General features: G+C 57.7%; 1 protein-coding gene across 20 annotated transcripts in view; it reads right to left on the bottom strand.

Annotated features, from left to right (window-relative positions):
- The window catches only part of DYSF (dysferlin), a 202,199-nt gene that overhangs the window by 84,250 nt on the left and 105,071 nt on the right, over positions 1 to 12,878 (bottom strand). For all 20 annotated transcript variants that reach the window (XM_059659471.1, XM_059659466.1, XM_059659469.1 and 17 more), the window contains 6 exons: positions 12,161 to 12,292; positions 11,909 to 12,075; positions 10,970 to 11,084; positions 10,578 to 10,683; positions 10,205 to 10,347; positions 9,525 to 9,698 (listed from right to left, as the gene is read on the bottom strand). In XM_059659471.1, coding sequence (XP_059515454.1) covers positions 9,525 to 9,698; positions 10,205 to 10,347; positions 10,578 to 10,683; positions 10,970 to 11,084; positions 11,909 to 12,075; positions 12,161 to 12,292 — 837 coding nt within the window. The remainder of the gene's footprint in view (positions 1 to 9,524; positions 9,699 to 10,204; positions 10,348 to 10,577; positions 10,684 to 10,969; positions 11,085 to 11,908; positions 12,076 to 12,160; positions 12,293 to 12,878) is intronic.

Raw genomic sequence — 12,878 nt, forward strand, 5'->3', positions numbered from 1 at the left:
CCCCCTGCCCCCCACCCCCACCCCTCGCTAGACATTGTCTAATGTCCCCTGGGGAATGGGGTGGGGAATAGAAATTTCCCCCGGTTGAGAACCACTGGAGGATATTACATAAAATGCACCCACTGCCGGTGGCAGGCACCTGGCACTCAGTAAGTGGTGCTAAGGGTGTCAGTTTAACTCCTTCATCTCTCCAGTCTCGTGTCAAACAATACTCTCCCCTCCTTACTGCACGCCCTTCAGCTTTCTGTAACTTTGGAATCCACCACCTTCCCTCTTCCACAGGACCTTTGCACGGGCTGTTCTCTCCACCTTGGAATGTCCTCTCTGATGAGCTAACTTGAGCTCTTCCTTCGGCTCAGTCATCGCTGAGGCCTAGGCACCTCCTTGACTGCCTTGCCTGCATCGGCGTCTCCCACCCAGCCTCTCCTAGCTTCTCTCCTGCATCCATCTCCCCGTGTGCACACGCAAGACATGCACACTCTTCTCTCCCCTGCACCCAGCCCTGCATCTGGCACTGGGTCACTATCCACTGAAGACTTACCACGTGGATCCCAGCATTCCCCACCCTGAGCCAGGAGTGCACCACCCGGGCCTAAGGCCCCAGGGGAAGGGACAGGAAAGTGTGCATTGGACAGCACCTCCCACCCTCGGGAGGCTCGGGGCCTGACACCTCTACAGGAAGGACAAGTGATGTGCATCACTGCACCCAGGGCAGGGCCATCTGCGGGGTGAAAAGACCGCCGTGGGCCCTTGGGAGATCCCATTCAGGAGGTCTCCCTGGAGGAAGGGCACGGAGAAGGTGCTAGAACAGGGAGAGCAGCAGCGTGCTGGAGGCCCACCCACAAAGGCTGGCTAGAGGGGCGAGCTGGGGCAGGGGGAGGCACAGCCCAGAGGGGGAGGGCTGGCTTCCTCTGCGCTCCCTCGGAGCCCAGGCAGAGCCAGGCTGCAGGGGTGGCTGATGCTCCTTTTGCACCCAGCGACCTTCACTCCCACTGCACACGCACCCTCTTCCTCAGCCCCAGGGCCAGGCCCAGGGCATTGGGTTTCCCACAGTCACATTCCTGCCTCCATAGCTCATGGCAATGAGACTCCCGGGCCGGGGCTGGGGCTGGCAGCCACGCGGTCTGCGGCCACGCACTCTGTCTTGGGGCTAGCTGTGTAAGGGATCCTGCCGCTCGCCCAGGGGACTGGGTGGCCTCCAACGGCTGCTGCCCAGCTGGCAGCCAGGGCTCCCGGGGCAGCCTGAGCTCAGAATAGTAAGGAACACTCTCCCTCCCAGATGCCAGGGGCTCCCCCAGGGGTCCCCGAGCCAGAGGCCCAGCCCACCTCCGCCTGCTGATGGTTCTGCCCCAGGACCTCAGTGTGGCCACCAGATGGGCAGGTCCTAGGGAAACCAGCAGCTTCAATGCAGGGGACTCCTCCACGGGCCTGAACTGGACCCGCAGAGCAGCGTGAGACCACTCGCATGTCTGAGGCTCCTTCTGCACCCCACACTGTCGGTCACATACACACCTCCTCCCTCTGGTAATGGCGCATTGCCCCACACAGGCCTAGGGGTTGGGTCAGGATCTATAGAGCGGAGGCAGGAGGGGGACAGAAGGGGAGAGCAAGAGGACACAGGCTTCGCAGTGGGGTTCCCCGGGGCTGATCAGGCAGGGGACAGAGCCACAGCAGCCACAGCAGCCACAGCAGCCACAGCAGCCACAGCAGCCACACCCACGGTGGTCAGGAAGGAGACCACAGGGCCTCGGAGGTCTCCTAGGCGCCCACCAGGGTACCCCCTTCCCTCACACAGTCAAGCAGATGGGCATGGGGGGATCAGCTGCCCTCCTCGCTTTATGGGGAGAACTCAATTCCTTTGCATGATGGACTCAAAGAACACAGGTGACAGAGCTGTTCGGAAGGGAGCTACTACTGAAGGCCCCCATCTCTTATGTCAACAGGATCAGGACCCCACCCCACCCGCAGAGCAGCAGGGGCTGGGACCCACTCACAGGGCTCACGAGAACAGATCGTTAAATTTTCAACCATTTTGCAAGGCGGTTGTTAAACGCGGCCCTTCGTAAAAGCCAAATCCTATAAATGTATAACTACAGAAATTCACTCAAAAGACAAAGGTGATAAATATTCAAACGCATTACCTCCTAATTATTTTACTGCTTTTTACTGTTATCCTGCTCCTGAGGCTATGTCTAGTATATCTAGAGGGTAGATAGTACCATGTGCTACTACTGCCCACCCCTTTCCATACCCACCTGCACGATGTCACATCGCTGGCAGAGATATTTACACCATGGGAATCAGCAAGTGCTACAAACCAGGCTGGATTTGTTGTCTGGGTTCTTTTCTGGAGAAAAAGACCCGCACAGCCCTAGGGTGACCTGCTAGGATCTCTTCTTCTCTGTGGTCCTTGCTGGGACATCCAAATAGCAACACAGCGGTGTAGGGTAGAGCGCTACAAACGGCACAGCCCCGTCATGGTCCACAAGACAGTTCACAATACTCATGTCAGAAAACAGCTAGAGTGCTACTTGTCTTCTCTGTGCCTCAGTTTACGCAACTGTAAAATGGGACTACTACTAAAACCCATCTCTTGGGATCGCTGTGGGGGTTAAGTGAGATACCATGGGAACAGGGAACAGGGCAATGCTTGACACGTAGCAAGTGCTCTAGGACAGCTGGCAAACTTGCCCATAAAGGGCCAGAGAGTAAATCCTGCTTCCTCACCGAACTCAGGACCTGAGCAGGGCTCTGGGGCAGGAGAGAGCCAAGTGCCAAGGCAGGGCCTGGGGGATCCAGGGCCCACGTCACTGCCCTGGCTGCCCTGGTCTCGGTTTCTAGGGAAACCCCACACCGGCCAGCCGGCTAGGCCAGAGCAGGAGAACCCTTTAAAAGAGGGAACTCGGGAACACACAGACCTCCCTTCCTCCTTATGGCTGATCGCAGCCTTAAGTGGAATAGCAGCTGAGGGTGCAACCCCATTGAAGTCACAGCTGGAGCCAAGGCTTGGAAGCAGCTGCTAAACTCCTTGCAAAACTCCCGGCTGGGCCCTGGGGAGCGGGAGTGGAATCAGGAAACCTGGAGAGTCCACGATGCCACGTGTGTCCGCCTGCATGTGTGCGCGTGTCCCTCCAGGGTCTCCACGGCTCCGCATGTGGAGGCTGCAGGGCGCGCTCGAGCAGGCTCCATCCCACGACAGAGCGCCTCGTAATGAGGATACTGTGTGTCCCAGTTTGCCAGGAATGGCCCTACCTGTGTTCGGGCATAGCTCCTAACAGTGTCCCAGACCAGGCAGGGAATGCTGAGGGCACCCGGGGAACGGTGGGCGCAGGCCTCACGCATGTACAGTGACAGACATCGGGGCGCCAGCACATCCACTCGCTGTGACACACACACATTCACGTGCTGGCGCTCTGTCCCGGCTACACAGACACATAGCTGGGCCCTTCGGACATCATATCCAAACTTGGAGCTAGACGGAGCCTGGGTGTGCACAGTTAGAGGAATTACCCAAAAGTGTGTCCATGTGGGGGAGCAGGAGGGGCAGGGAGGCCCTGCTTGAGAGGGCTGGCAGCCAGCCCTGAAGCTGCCCTGCTAGCACAATGCCAAGTCCAGAACAGGTGCTCAATTTGCATATTCAATAAACAGAACCCAGGGACACCGGGAACCACCTCTCAGTATGAGCCCAGCCTGTCCCGGGCCGTGGTTAGGTCACGAGGCAAACCCCTCTCACCTCCCAGGCGCTGCCCTTGCTCCAAGGGCTGCTACGGGCACGGGCACGATATCGAGGTGCCCTGCGCACAGCAGGGCTCCATCCAGGTCCAGCGATGGCTCCTCCCCTCCCCACCCACATCTCTCCTCCTTTTCAGCCAGTTCAAATCTCAAATTACTCCTCTCTGGCACCAGCCTCTCCCTGACCCCCTCTCCTAGCACTTCTGGCTCCCAGCGGCCCTTCCCTGCCCCCGGCGGGGGCTTGATTCCTGTCTCGGTACGTCCTCCCCACTTCTGGTCAGGACTCGGGCCTCTGCCAGCCAACTTGGAGGCTTCCCGGGTGGGCCTCCGTACAGCTCCCCTCCCGCTCCAGGGAGGCCAAGCTACCTGACTACAAGACAAGAGGGTGATGCCCACACCCCAGGGCTCCAGCCAGATGCCAGGGCCCTCCCTCAGACCCCACTCAGGGACATCATGCCGGAACAGGAGTGGGACGATCCTAGGGAGAGAGGGCCGAAGAGCCACTCTTCTGGCCTTGGTTCCAGATTGGCTCGTGCTGTGCCCCTGGGCAGACCCCTTCCCAGGCCTCCGTTTCTTCTGGGGCAACAGAGGGACTCAGAGCCGTTCTAGGGCAGCACTGTCCCATGCGGTCACCGGGCGTGGCTACTGGGCCCTGGGGATGAGGCTGGTGTGACTGGGGAACTGAATTTTCTTATTTTAATTACGTTAAATATAAATCTAAATAGCCACATATGCTGGCTAGTGGCTACCATATTGGACAGCGTGATTCTGAACCTCAGTCTCCGCAACTATACAATGGGCTGAATAACAGAACCCAGCCTTCCGGGGTCACTGTGAGAACAGAACGAGATGGTGCTCATAAGGCTCTCAGCCTGGTCTCTGGGACATGGCAAAATGGAATTTGGTATTTCCTACCTTCTTTGGGGTCCTCCATTCTCATTAGGATTGAAGAAAACCATGGACCTCCCACCAGGATTTCCCATCACAGACACACATGTGCTCATTGCACACACACGTGTACGCATTGTACACATTGCACACACCTGCACAGATGTATCACATGCATACATGCAATTTGCATGTGTGTTATATGTGATTGCATCACACATATGATTACACATCAGACACGTGTGCACACACATGCACACCCACAACTTCGCATCCAATTTCTAGGCTCCGGCAGCTCTAAAGCCAGGTGGAGAGCACCTTTCGAAAATGAAAGCCCCTTCCAGCTCTGAAAACTCCCAGGCTATGTGAACAAATTGCTGAGTCTCCATCTCCTTCCCGCCCTGCCCAGGATCAGGCATCTCAGAAAACCCTTCCTGACACTCAGGGCCAAGCTCAGAGACGGGCTCTGGAAAAATCCTTGTGTGTGGAGGGCAGGCCCAGGGCAAGAGCGACAGGATGGATTCTGTGAGCTCATCCCGGCAGCCGTCACCAGAGTTCCCAGAGAGGCCGGTGGCGTCAGGAGGGGTGACTGGGTGGGAGCCCGCGGTGGCGGCAGCGAGGGGTGTGGGGCAGGAGAGGGAGGCTGGACGGAACGCGCTATAATAGCAGCTTTGTGCTCCGCTTCCCGGCTCCCTGGGAGCGCCAGGGAGATTATGAAACCCGGTGTCTTTGGGAATGCCAGGATATTAGCTGGAAAAAGAATAATACGAAAATAAAATAATGCTCACGATGGAGACAGCAGACGATTAGCAGACGGAGCCAGGGCCTCCTGCTCCGTGGAGGGAGCCAGGCTTGGCCCCGGCGGAAGGTTTCAGGGAAAGGCTGCCTGTGCTAATGAGCAGACAGAGCCTGCCTTCCAGCGAGACGTCTTCAGGAGGGGAGCTGGCAAGCGAGGCCCAGCTTGCTGGGGAACACGTGGGCCCGGGGAGGGGTGCTACTAGGCAAGGGGGCGCCACAGGCCTGGTCCTTGGGCCCAGACACCCAGAAATGTCAGATTACCGGGAGGGCCGCCTGGCCACCGCCCGCACACCGTCTTTCCCTAAACTCCTTCAAGCTCAATGTCCTCCTCCAAAAAGCCACCCTGGAATGACTCTTATTTGGCACCTCTGCACTTCAAAGGTGCAAATTCTACTGGGTTTATGCACATTCACATGTGAAGGTCTCTCTTCCTAATCCAGCGGTTCTCAACCTGTGGGTCGCGACCCCTTTGGTGGTCGCACGACCCTTTCACGGGGGTCGCCTAAGACCATCCTGCATATCAGATATTTACATTACGATTCATAATAGTAGCAACGAACGTAATTTTATGGTTGGGTTACAACATGAGGAACTGTATTTAAAGGGCCAGAAGGTTGAGAACCACTGTCCTAATCAGACAAGCATTCCCATGGGTCAGGCCTCCACCACCCAATCGAGGGATCATTTGAAGTAAAGAACACATTTCTCCCTCCCAGGAGCAGGGAGAACATGTCATCTTTCCCTGCCTCCCTGTCCAGGACCCTGGCCACACACCTTCAGCCAGGAATGGACACACCCTGCCTCTCTCAGGGTACGCGGGGGAGCGGGGGAGGGCAATGTGGCCACCTCCCTCACCTTCATGATGCTCTGTGCACGTGACATCCTCGATACCCAAAGGTGGTCCTTGGACCAGCAGCATCGCATCACCTGGAAGCTGGTTAGAAACGGAGCCTGTCGGGCCCCACCCAGGCACTGAATGCAGAGTGTGCATTTTAACAAGATCCCCAGATGGCTCCTAGGTTCCTAAGGGCTGAGAAGCGCTTCTTTGCATGCGTCGTGTCCTTAATCCTTACAGCACCCCTCGGATGCAGTGACTTCCCTGATGAGGTAACAGAGTCACTAAAGAGACAAAGGACTGGTCCATAACTAGGAAGCAGAGGAAGCAGAACTGGAACTAAACCTTCACCGTGACCCACCACGCTCCTGCCCGGTGCAGCCACAGGCATCGGTGGCCAGTGGGCAAAGACCAGTGCCTGGGAGAGTAGCTGGGTCCTGGCACCCAGGAAACCAACCCGCCTGCCTGCAGGTTGGACCTTTGCCCTGTGCCTGGCCGGGCATCAGTACATCCCAGGATGAAGAACAGCAGGCTCAGGGACAGGAGCCCAGGCTGGCCTGGGTCCTGGCAGGAAGCATATACTAAAGATGACCAAGGAAGGGGAGTGTATGTGCAGGTGTGTGCAGGTGTGTACACGTGTGTGTGTGTGTGTGTGTGTTTGCTTGTGCATTGGTGCAGATGGAGGTTCTATTCACTGAAGTAGAGTGGTCAGACTGCTCCTGTCAAATGGGCCAATGGCCCTGTCCCGATGACGGCCACACCTAAACACTATCCATCCCGTCCGCCTGGTTCTTTCTCTAGGTCAGACTCAGACAGCTTTACTGGGATTGCTCATCTTCCCGCAGCCCAGAGCCCGTCCACGCTTCCATGCATGCACTTTCGTGCGCCTCTGGCCTGTGCACTCTCTCCTCCGGCCCAACACCTCACAGCTGACGCTCAGCCCCCGTGACCCCCGGCCTCCCTGCCCTGGGCCGCCTGGCAGGCGGCCGCCACATCCGTCTTTCCCACACAGCAGTTCACCGTGTGTGTCAGACTTGCCAGGGCCAGCCGTGAACTCATCGCTGCCCCAGGTCCACCCCGCCCCGTGGCCCGGCGATGGGAATCGCCCCATGGTGCACCCAGCAGGGCCTCTGAGCCCATTTGACCCTTTCCTCCCCAGGCCCTGCCACTCCACTTCCACTCTGGTCCACAGCCCCCATCCCACAAGGCCCACGGCGTCCTGGTCCCTAACCCAGATTCCTGATGGTGTCCTGACGGGAGGCTCTCCCTCCAACCAGCCTCCAGGGCTCCTTCATTACTGGTCCTAAAGCCCAGCTCTGACCAGCACATTCCGCTCAGCCGCCCACTCTGGCTCCTGCTGCTCACTGAATAGGGTCCGTGGTCATCCTCTGTAGCTCTTTGCCCAGCACTCTCTGGGGTTTTCTTTTCCTCCCCCACCTGGTGATGCTGTCAACCACAGAAAAAGTGCCTGGCCCCGGACGGCCAATCAGAGCACGCTGATCCTCACCCAGGCTGCGGGGCCAGTCGGCCACACTGGATGGCTATGGCGCTACTGAGAGTGGCATTCTCCTCTCCTCGCGGTCTCCAGTGTGAGCAAAACAGAGGATGCCGGGAGGGCCAAGCTATTCTACCCAGCAGGGCTTTGCTGGTTATAAAGATGACGTCAGCCTTTTGTCACAGGTGCCATCTTTGCTATCACATGGACGGAGCCGGTGTGAGAACGAGACCAGACAGGAGACCACGTTAGAAACATAGTCCTGGGACACTGCGTGGACCCATTTCCCGCCAAACTAATGCCTCATTCATCTCTGGGGCTCTGTCTAGCCATCTGAGCCCTGAAACTCTTCTTCTCCCTTTAGGCATTTGAGTTGCGTTTCCACTGAAGAAAACAAGTCCTGGATCCTTAGGTGCCTGCCCAGCCTCCTCAGCCCTGGCCCTGACTGTTAGGTCTGCCACAGTCTTTATGCCCCGAACCCCCAGCTGGAGCCACATGACCATGGCCAGGCCCTGCCCTGTGCCTTTCAGACAAGATAGGGAGTCACAGAACTGTCCCCTGTACTCCCTAGCCCCACCCCATTCTACCCCTCCTGCCCTGCCCCACTCGACTCCCCCAGCGCTTGTAGCTGCGCTGCCCCACAAATGGGTAGCCAGCCTTGGCCCAGGGTTAAGACCCAAGCTCCTCACCCCAACCAAATACTCACACGCACACGTGCACACGCACAGCTGGCTGCACATGAACTCGCTCAGATTCCATCAGCCAGCACAGCTGGTAGAGCCTGCTCCCAGGGTCACAACCCAAAGCCCCCCAGCTCAGGGGGCGGGTAGTTGTGGCTGGATTTTGGGGGGCGTCTCATCCTGGACATCTCACTCCATCTCCAGGAACCCCCAGGCCAACAGAGCAGGGAACAGGACATATCCTAGCCCTGAATGTCCCCACTCAGATATCCTGGCAGGGACTGCTCATCTCTTTGGGGGAACACATCATGCAGACCCTGGATAACCTTGAGCTGACCCCCCATTCCGCTGGCTCCAGAAAGTGTGCACTGGGCAGGACAGCCAGGCTGGGGCTCAGTTTTGGAGGCACATCTCTCCCACAATTCCTAGGGACACAATGGCCTGTCCCAGGACACTCAGACCAACCAAGGAATTCTGGGGTCATTAGGCCTCTCTGGCTACGCCCATGGGCTAGGCCCGTGGTCAGCAAACCACGGCTCACGAGCCACATGCGGCTCTTTGGCCCCTTGAGTGTGGCTCTTCCACAAAATACCACGTGTGGGCGAGCACGCACAGTGCGATTGAAATCTCGTGGCCCATGCGCAGAAGCCGGTATTTTGTGGAAGAGCCGGTATTTTGTAGAAGAGCCACACTCAAGGGGCCAAAGAGCCACATGTGGCTCACGAGCCGCGGTTTGCCGAGCCACAGTTTGCCGACCACTGGGCTAGGCCAAAGCCTCCCCAGCACAGCCCGTGCCAGCCTCTTCAAGAAGAACGGGTCCCTCGGCTCCAGGCACAAGGCAGACCATCTTGACTATGCACAGAAGCAGCAGGTCTTCTGGTGCCAGAACAGGAGCAGTTTTATGGTAGGAAGACACGGAGACTCGTGTCCACTTTCTCCACATGCAGCCCCAGAGGACCCGAAGCCACAACACCTGGTCGATGTTCCGTCCAAGGTTCTATCCTGGGGCCCCTGCCTGCTCTGCATTGGCCCTGAGCAGCTCTGGGAACCCCAGGTGCACCCCACCTGACCCAGGCCCGGTGGGCAGGCGACATACCAGGGCCCCCTCGAGGGCGAACACAGCCGCAGGCCCCGTCTTCTCCAGCGGCTCCATGCGGCGGCGCCAGCGGCGGCGGCGGAAGGCGTCCGTCTTGCGGTACTCCAGGTGAAACTTCCAGCCGAAGAGCGAGGCGTACTCCCAGCCCTCGCCCTCGGCCTCGGCCTGCCTATGCTGCGAGGGGAGAACAGAGCAGACTCAGAGGCCGCTGGCAGGCCTGCAGGGAGTCCTGGGCTCAGCTCCAGCTGCGCCCTTCCTGCCCTCCACAATTCCCCTCCCACCTCACACCAGCACCCTCTAGATGGGAAAACCTGGGAGGGCTGCCTGGAGGGGGAACCCTCTGAGCAGCTTCTGCAGTGACAAGAACTCTGGGTCAGAACGCCAGGAGGGAAAGATACACCCTAGGCTGTGGGGAGAAATGAGGAGCCAGGAAGGGAAGGTAGACTGAGGTGGTGAAGACTGAGCTTCAGGTTTGTTTGTTTGTCTGTGTGTGTGCTACTTGTGATCTGTGTGTATCTGTGTTTGTGCTGGGTGTGATGTGTGCATGTGCTGAGTGTGATCTGTGAGCATCTCCAGTGAGCGCATGTGCCTTATACATGTCCTTTATACACCCGTGTGTGTGTGTGTTCCCAGCTTGCCTTCCCGCACCAAGACTCCCACCCACCATCCACCGGGCTCACCTTCTTCAGCGCCTCCATCTGGCTGATGTCCCTCCTGCGCAGGCGGACCCAGCGCCGCCGACGATGTGTGTAGTACATCTTCTCGGCAGGGACCCAGTGCCTCGGCTTCCGGTCCGGGGGGATGGTGATACTGTACTCCCAGCCTGGGGGAGGGGCACCCATCACTCATGGCCTGGCCACTCTCCATCTCTGCAGAGCTAGCTCTTCAGGTGGGGCATGCTCACAGACTCACTGGCTGCCACTGACTCCTAGCCTGCAGCTTGCAGGGAGGGCTAACCCAGGAAGTCCCCAGGCCAAGGCGCCCTGCACTCAGCTGTCCTCACCAGCATGAGCTCATCAGGGTGGGGCCCACTGGGTGCCATGTGCCACCCACCTTGCTCGTCCACGGCCCGATTGAGGTCGGTGGACCACTCTTCATCTTCCCACTTCCAGCCGAGTGGGCACTCGATGTCCTCCTTGGGAAGCACCTTCTCCCCATTCTGGGCAGCAAGGGACAGGCAAGCATGAGGAGAGACGGGCGTGAGCAGGGAGGCTGGGAAGACGCCACTTGACAACATACGCTCTCAACGCCCCAGGTGTGACTCAGGTCGAGTCCTACCCAAGCCAGACCTCACACTGTCCCGCTAGTAACCGAAGCACAGAGGCTGGGGACATTGGAGCAAGAGAGAAAAGGTCCCGCCCTTCTTTGACTCACAGGTCCCTCTCAGGCCCCAATTTACAGGATCTAAGAAAGCAGAACCCCCCCTGCCTGGAGCACCCCCTTACCACATCCGTGTAGTTGTCACTCATGTAGATCCACTGGCCTCCAGGGAGCCGGGTCTGGTTCTCAAACACCTCCTCCACGAAGCTCAGGTGGCCCGCATCAGTGTCATAGAGCAGGCTGTGGGCGGGGGACAGTCAGCGCCTCTGCTGAAGGGACCCCCCTACCCCGCCCACATCCACCCACAGCCTCCCGCAGAGCAGCCCAGGCCTGGGCCAACCTTCCTGCATCAGCCTCACCCAACCCACAATAAGACAGGCAGAGGGGAGAGAGTGAGGAGGGGTCAGGAGGATGGGGAGAGAGAAAGGAGACCAGGGAGACCTAGGGACACTCAAGGGCAGAAGAATACATCGCCCCCAAGAAAGAGAAAGACCAACTGAAGACGCCTAAGCCAGGGGGTAGTTGGAGCTCGATAGGTAGCTACAGAGATGGGAAATGTCATCAAGCCGTATGCTTAATAGCTGAGAACGTAACTACAATACAAATCATGCTCCAATGTTTTTAAAGTTTAGAAGAAACAGTTGTTGAATGTCAACCCAGCTGGAAGAGAGGAGAAAGAGGCAGATATCAGTGAGGTGGAGAAGGATGGTGCTGTTCTGAGAAACACAAGGAAGAAAGGGCCTCGGGCACGAGGAGCGTTAACCCAGGAGGAGGAAGCGGCTTTCTGTGTGTCTTGGAGGAAAGGCTGCAACCAACAGGAGCAAAGTCAGATGCAAAGTCTGACGGAGGCCAACTCTGATTTAATAATAAAGAGCCTTCCGGTTGTTAGAGCTCTTCCAGAGACAAATGCTGCCAGTGAGCCCCGGTTCTGGGGAGTTCGGGTGGAGGTCCCTACGACCAGGGCAGAGGCGGGGGGAGCAGGCAGAGGAATGAAAATGGCCGAGGCCTTTCAGGAAAAGGGCTGAGGCGGAGGGGTCCCCAAGCCCTCCCTACCCACAACTCACGTCTTCTCTGGACACACGAACCAATCTCCAGCCCAGGCCCAGCCGGCCGAGGGGCGGAAGCTGTCCTTGGGTAGCTTGATCTTGCCCGTGACATCAGAAAACTTGGGGTAGGTAAGGCCCGTCGTGCCCCAGTTCCCGACCAGGGCCAGCTTGGTCTGGTTCTCATACTGGAGAGCAAGCAGTAGAGGAGTGAGTGGGGTCCGGTGGCAGCTTAGGGGGTGAGGGGGCATGGGGAGGGTTGCAGGCACTCACAGTCTCAGCAAAGACGGAGAGCTTGCCCTCGGCAAACTGGTTGAACTCCTTCTCATCCACAGAGAGCCCGAACCAGAGCTTCACCCGTATCTGCACTGGCATCCGGACCCTGGGCACATCCTCCATCGGATACTGGGTACCAGAGAAGAACAGAAACCCAACTAGAGGGGGCCTATGGGAGTGGGCATACCAGCCGGACACCCCATTAGGCATGTGCCCTGTCAAAGGACTTATCAGCATTTCATGGAAGAGATGTGTGTGATTATCAAATACCTTCTCCTCACCTGCCAAGATTCCTTCCCATCAAAGGAGAAGGCTGTACCCCACCACCACCACCTACATGCTCTCTACAGTAGAGGCCAGCATCCCCCATTCTCTCCTCTCCCGCCTCATCCTCATTTCTGTTCTCTTCTAGGAAGCACGGCCCAATGCGATGTTCCAATACAATGGTAATGATTTCTATCTACGTGGCCCAATATGGTAGACACTAGTCCATGGGCAACTGACCACTTAAACTGTAGCTAGTGTGACTGAAGAACTAAATTTTTAGTTTTATTTCATTTTCTTAATCCTCACCCAAGGATATGTTTTTATTGGAGAGAGAGAGAGAGAGAGAGAGAGAGAGAGAGAGAGAGAGAAAGGGAAAAAGGGAAAGAGAGACAGAGAGAGGAGCATCAATGTGAGAGAATCAGGGATCAAACCCACAACCCAGGTATGT

This window comes from Myotis daubentonii, chromosome 12 (assembly GCF_963259705.1).
Source record: "Myotis daubentonii chromosome 12, mMyoDau2.1, whole genome shotgun sequence".
Lineage (NCBI taxonomy): Eukaryota > Metazoa > Chordata > Mammalia > Chiroptera > Vespertilionidae > Myotis > Myotis daubentonii.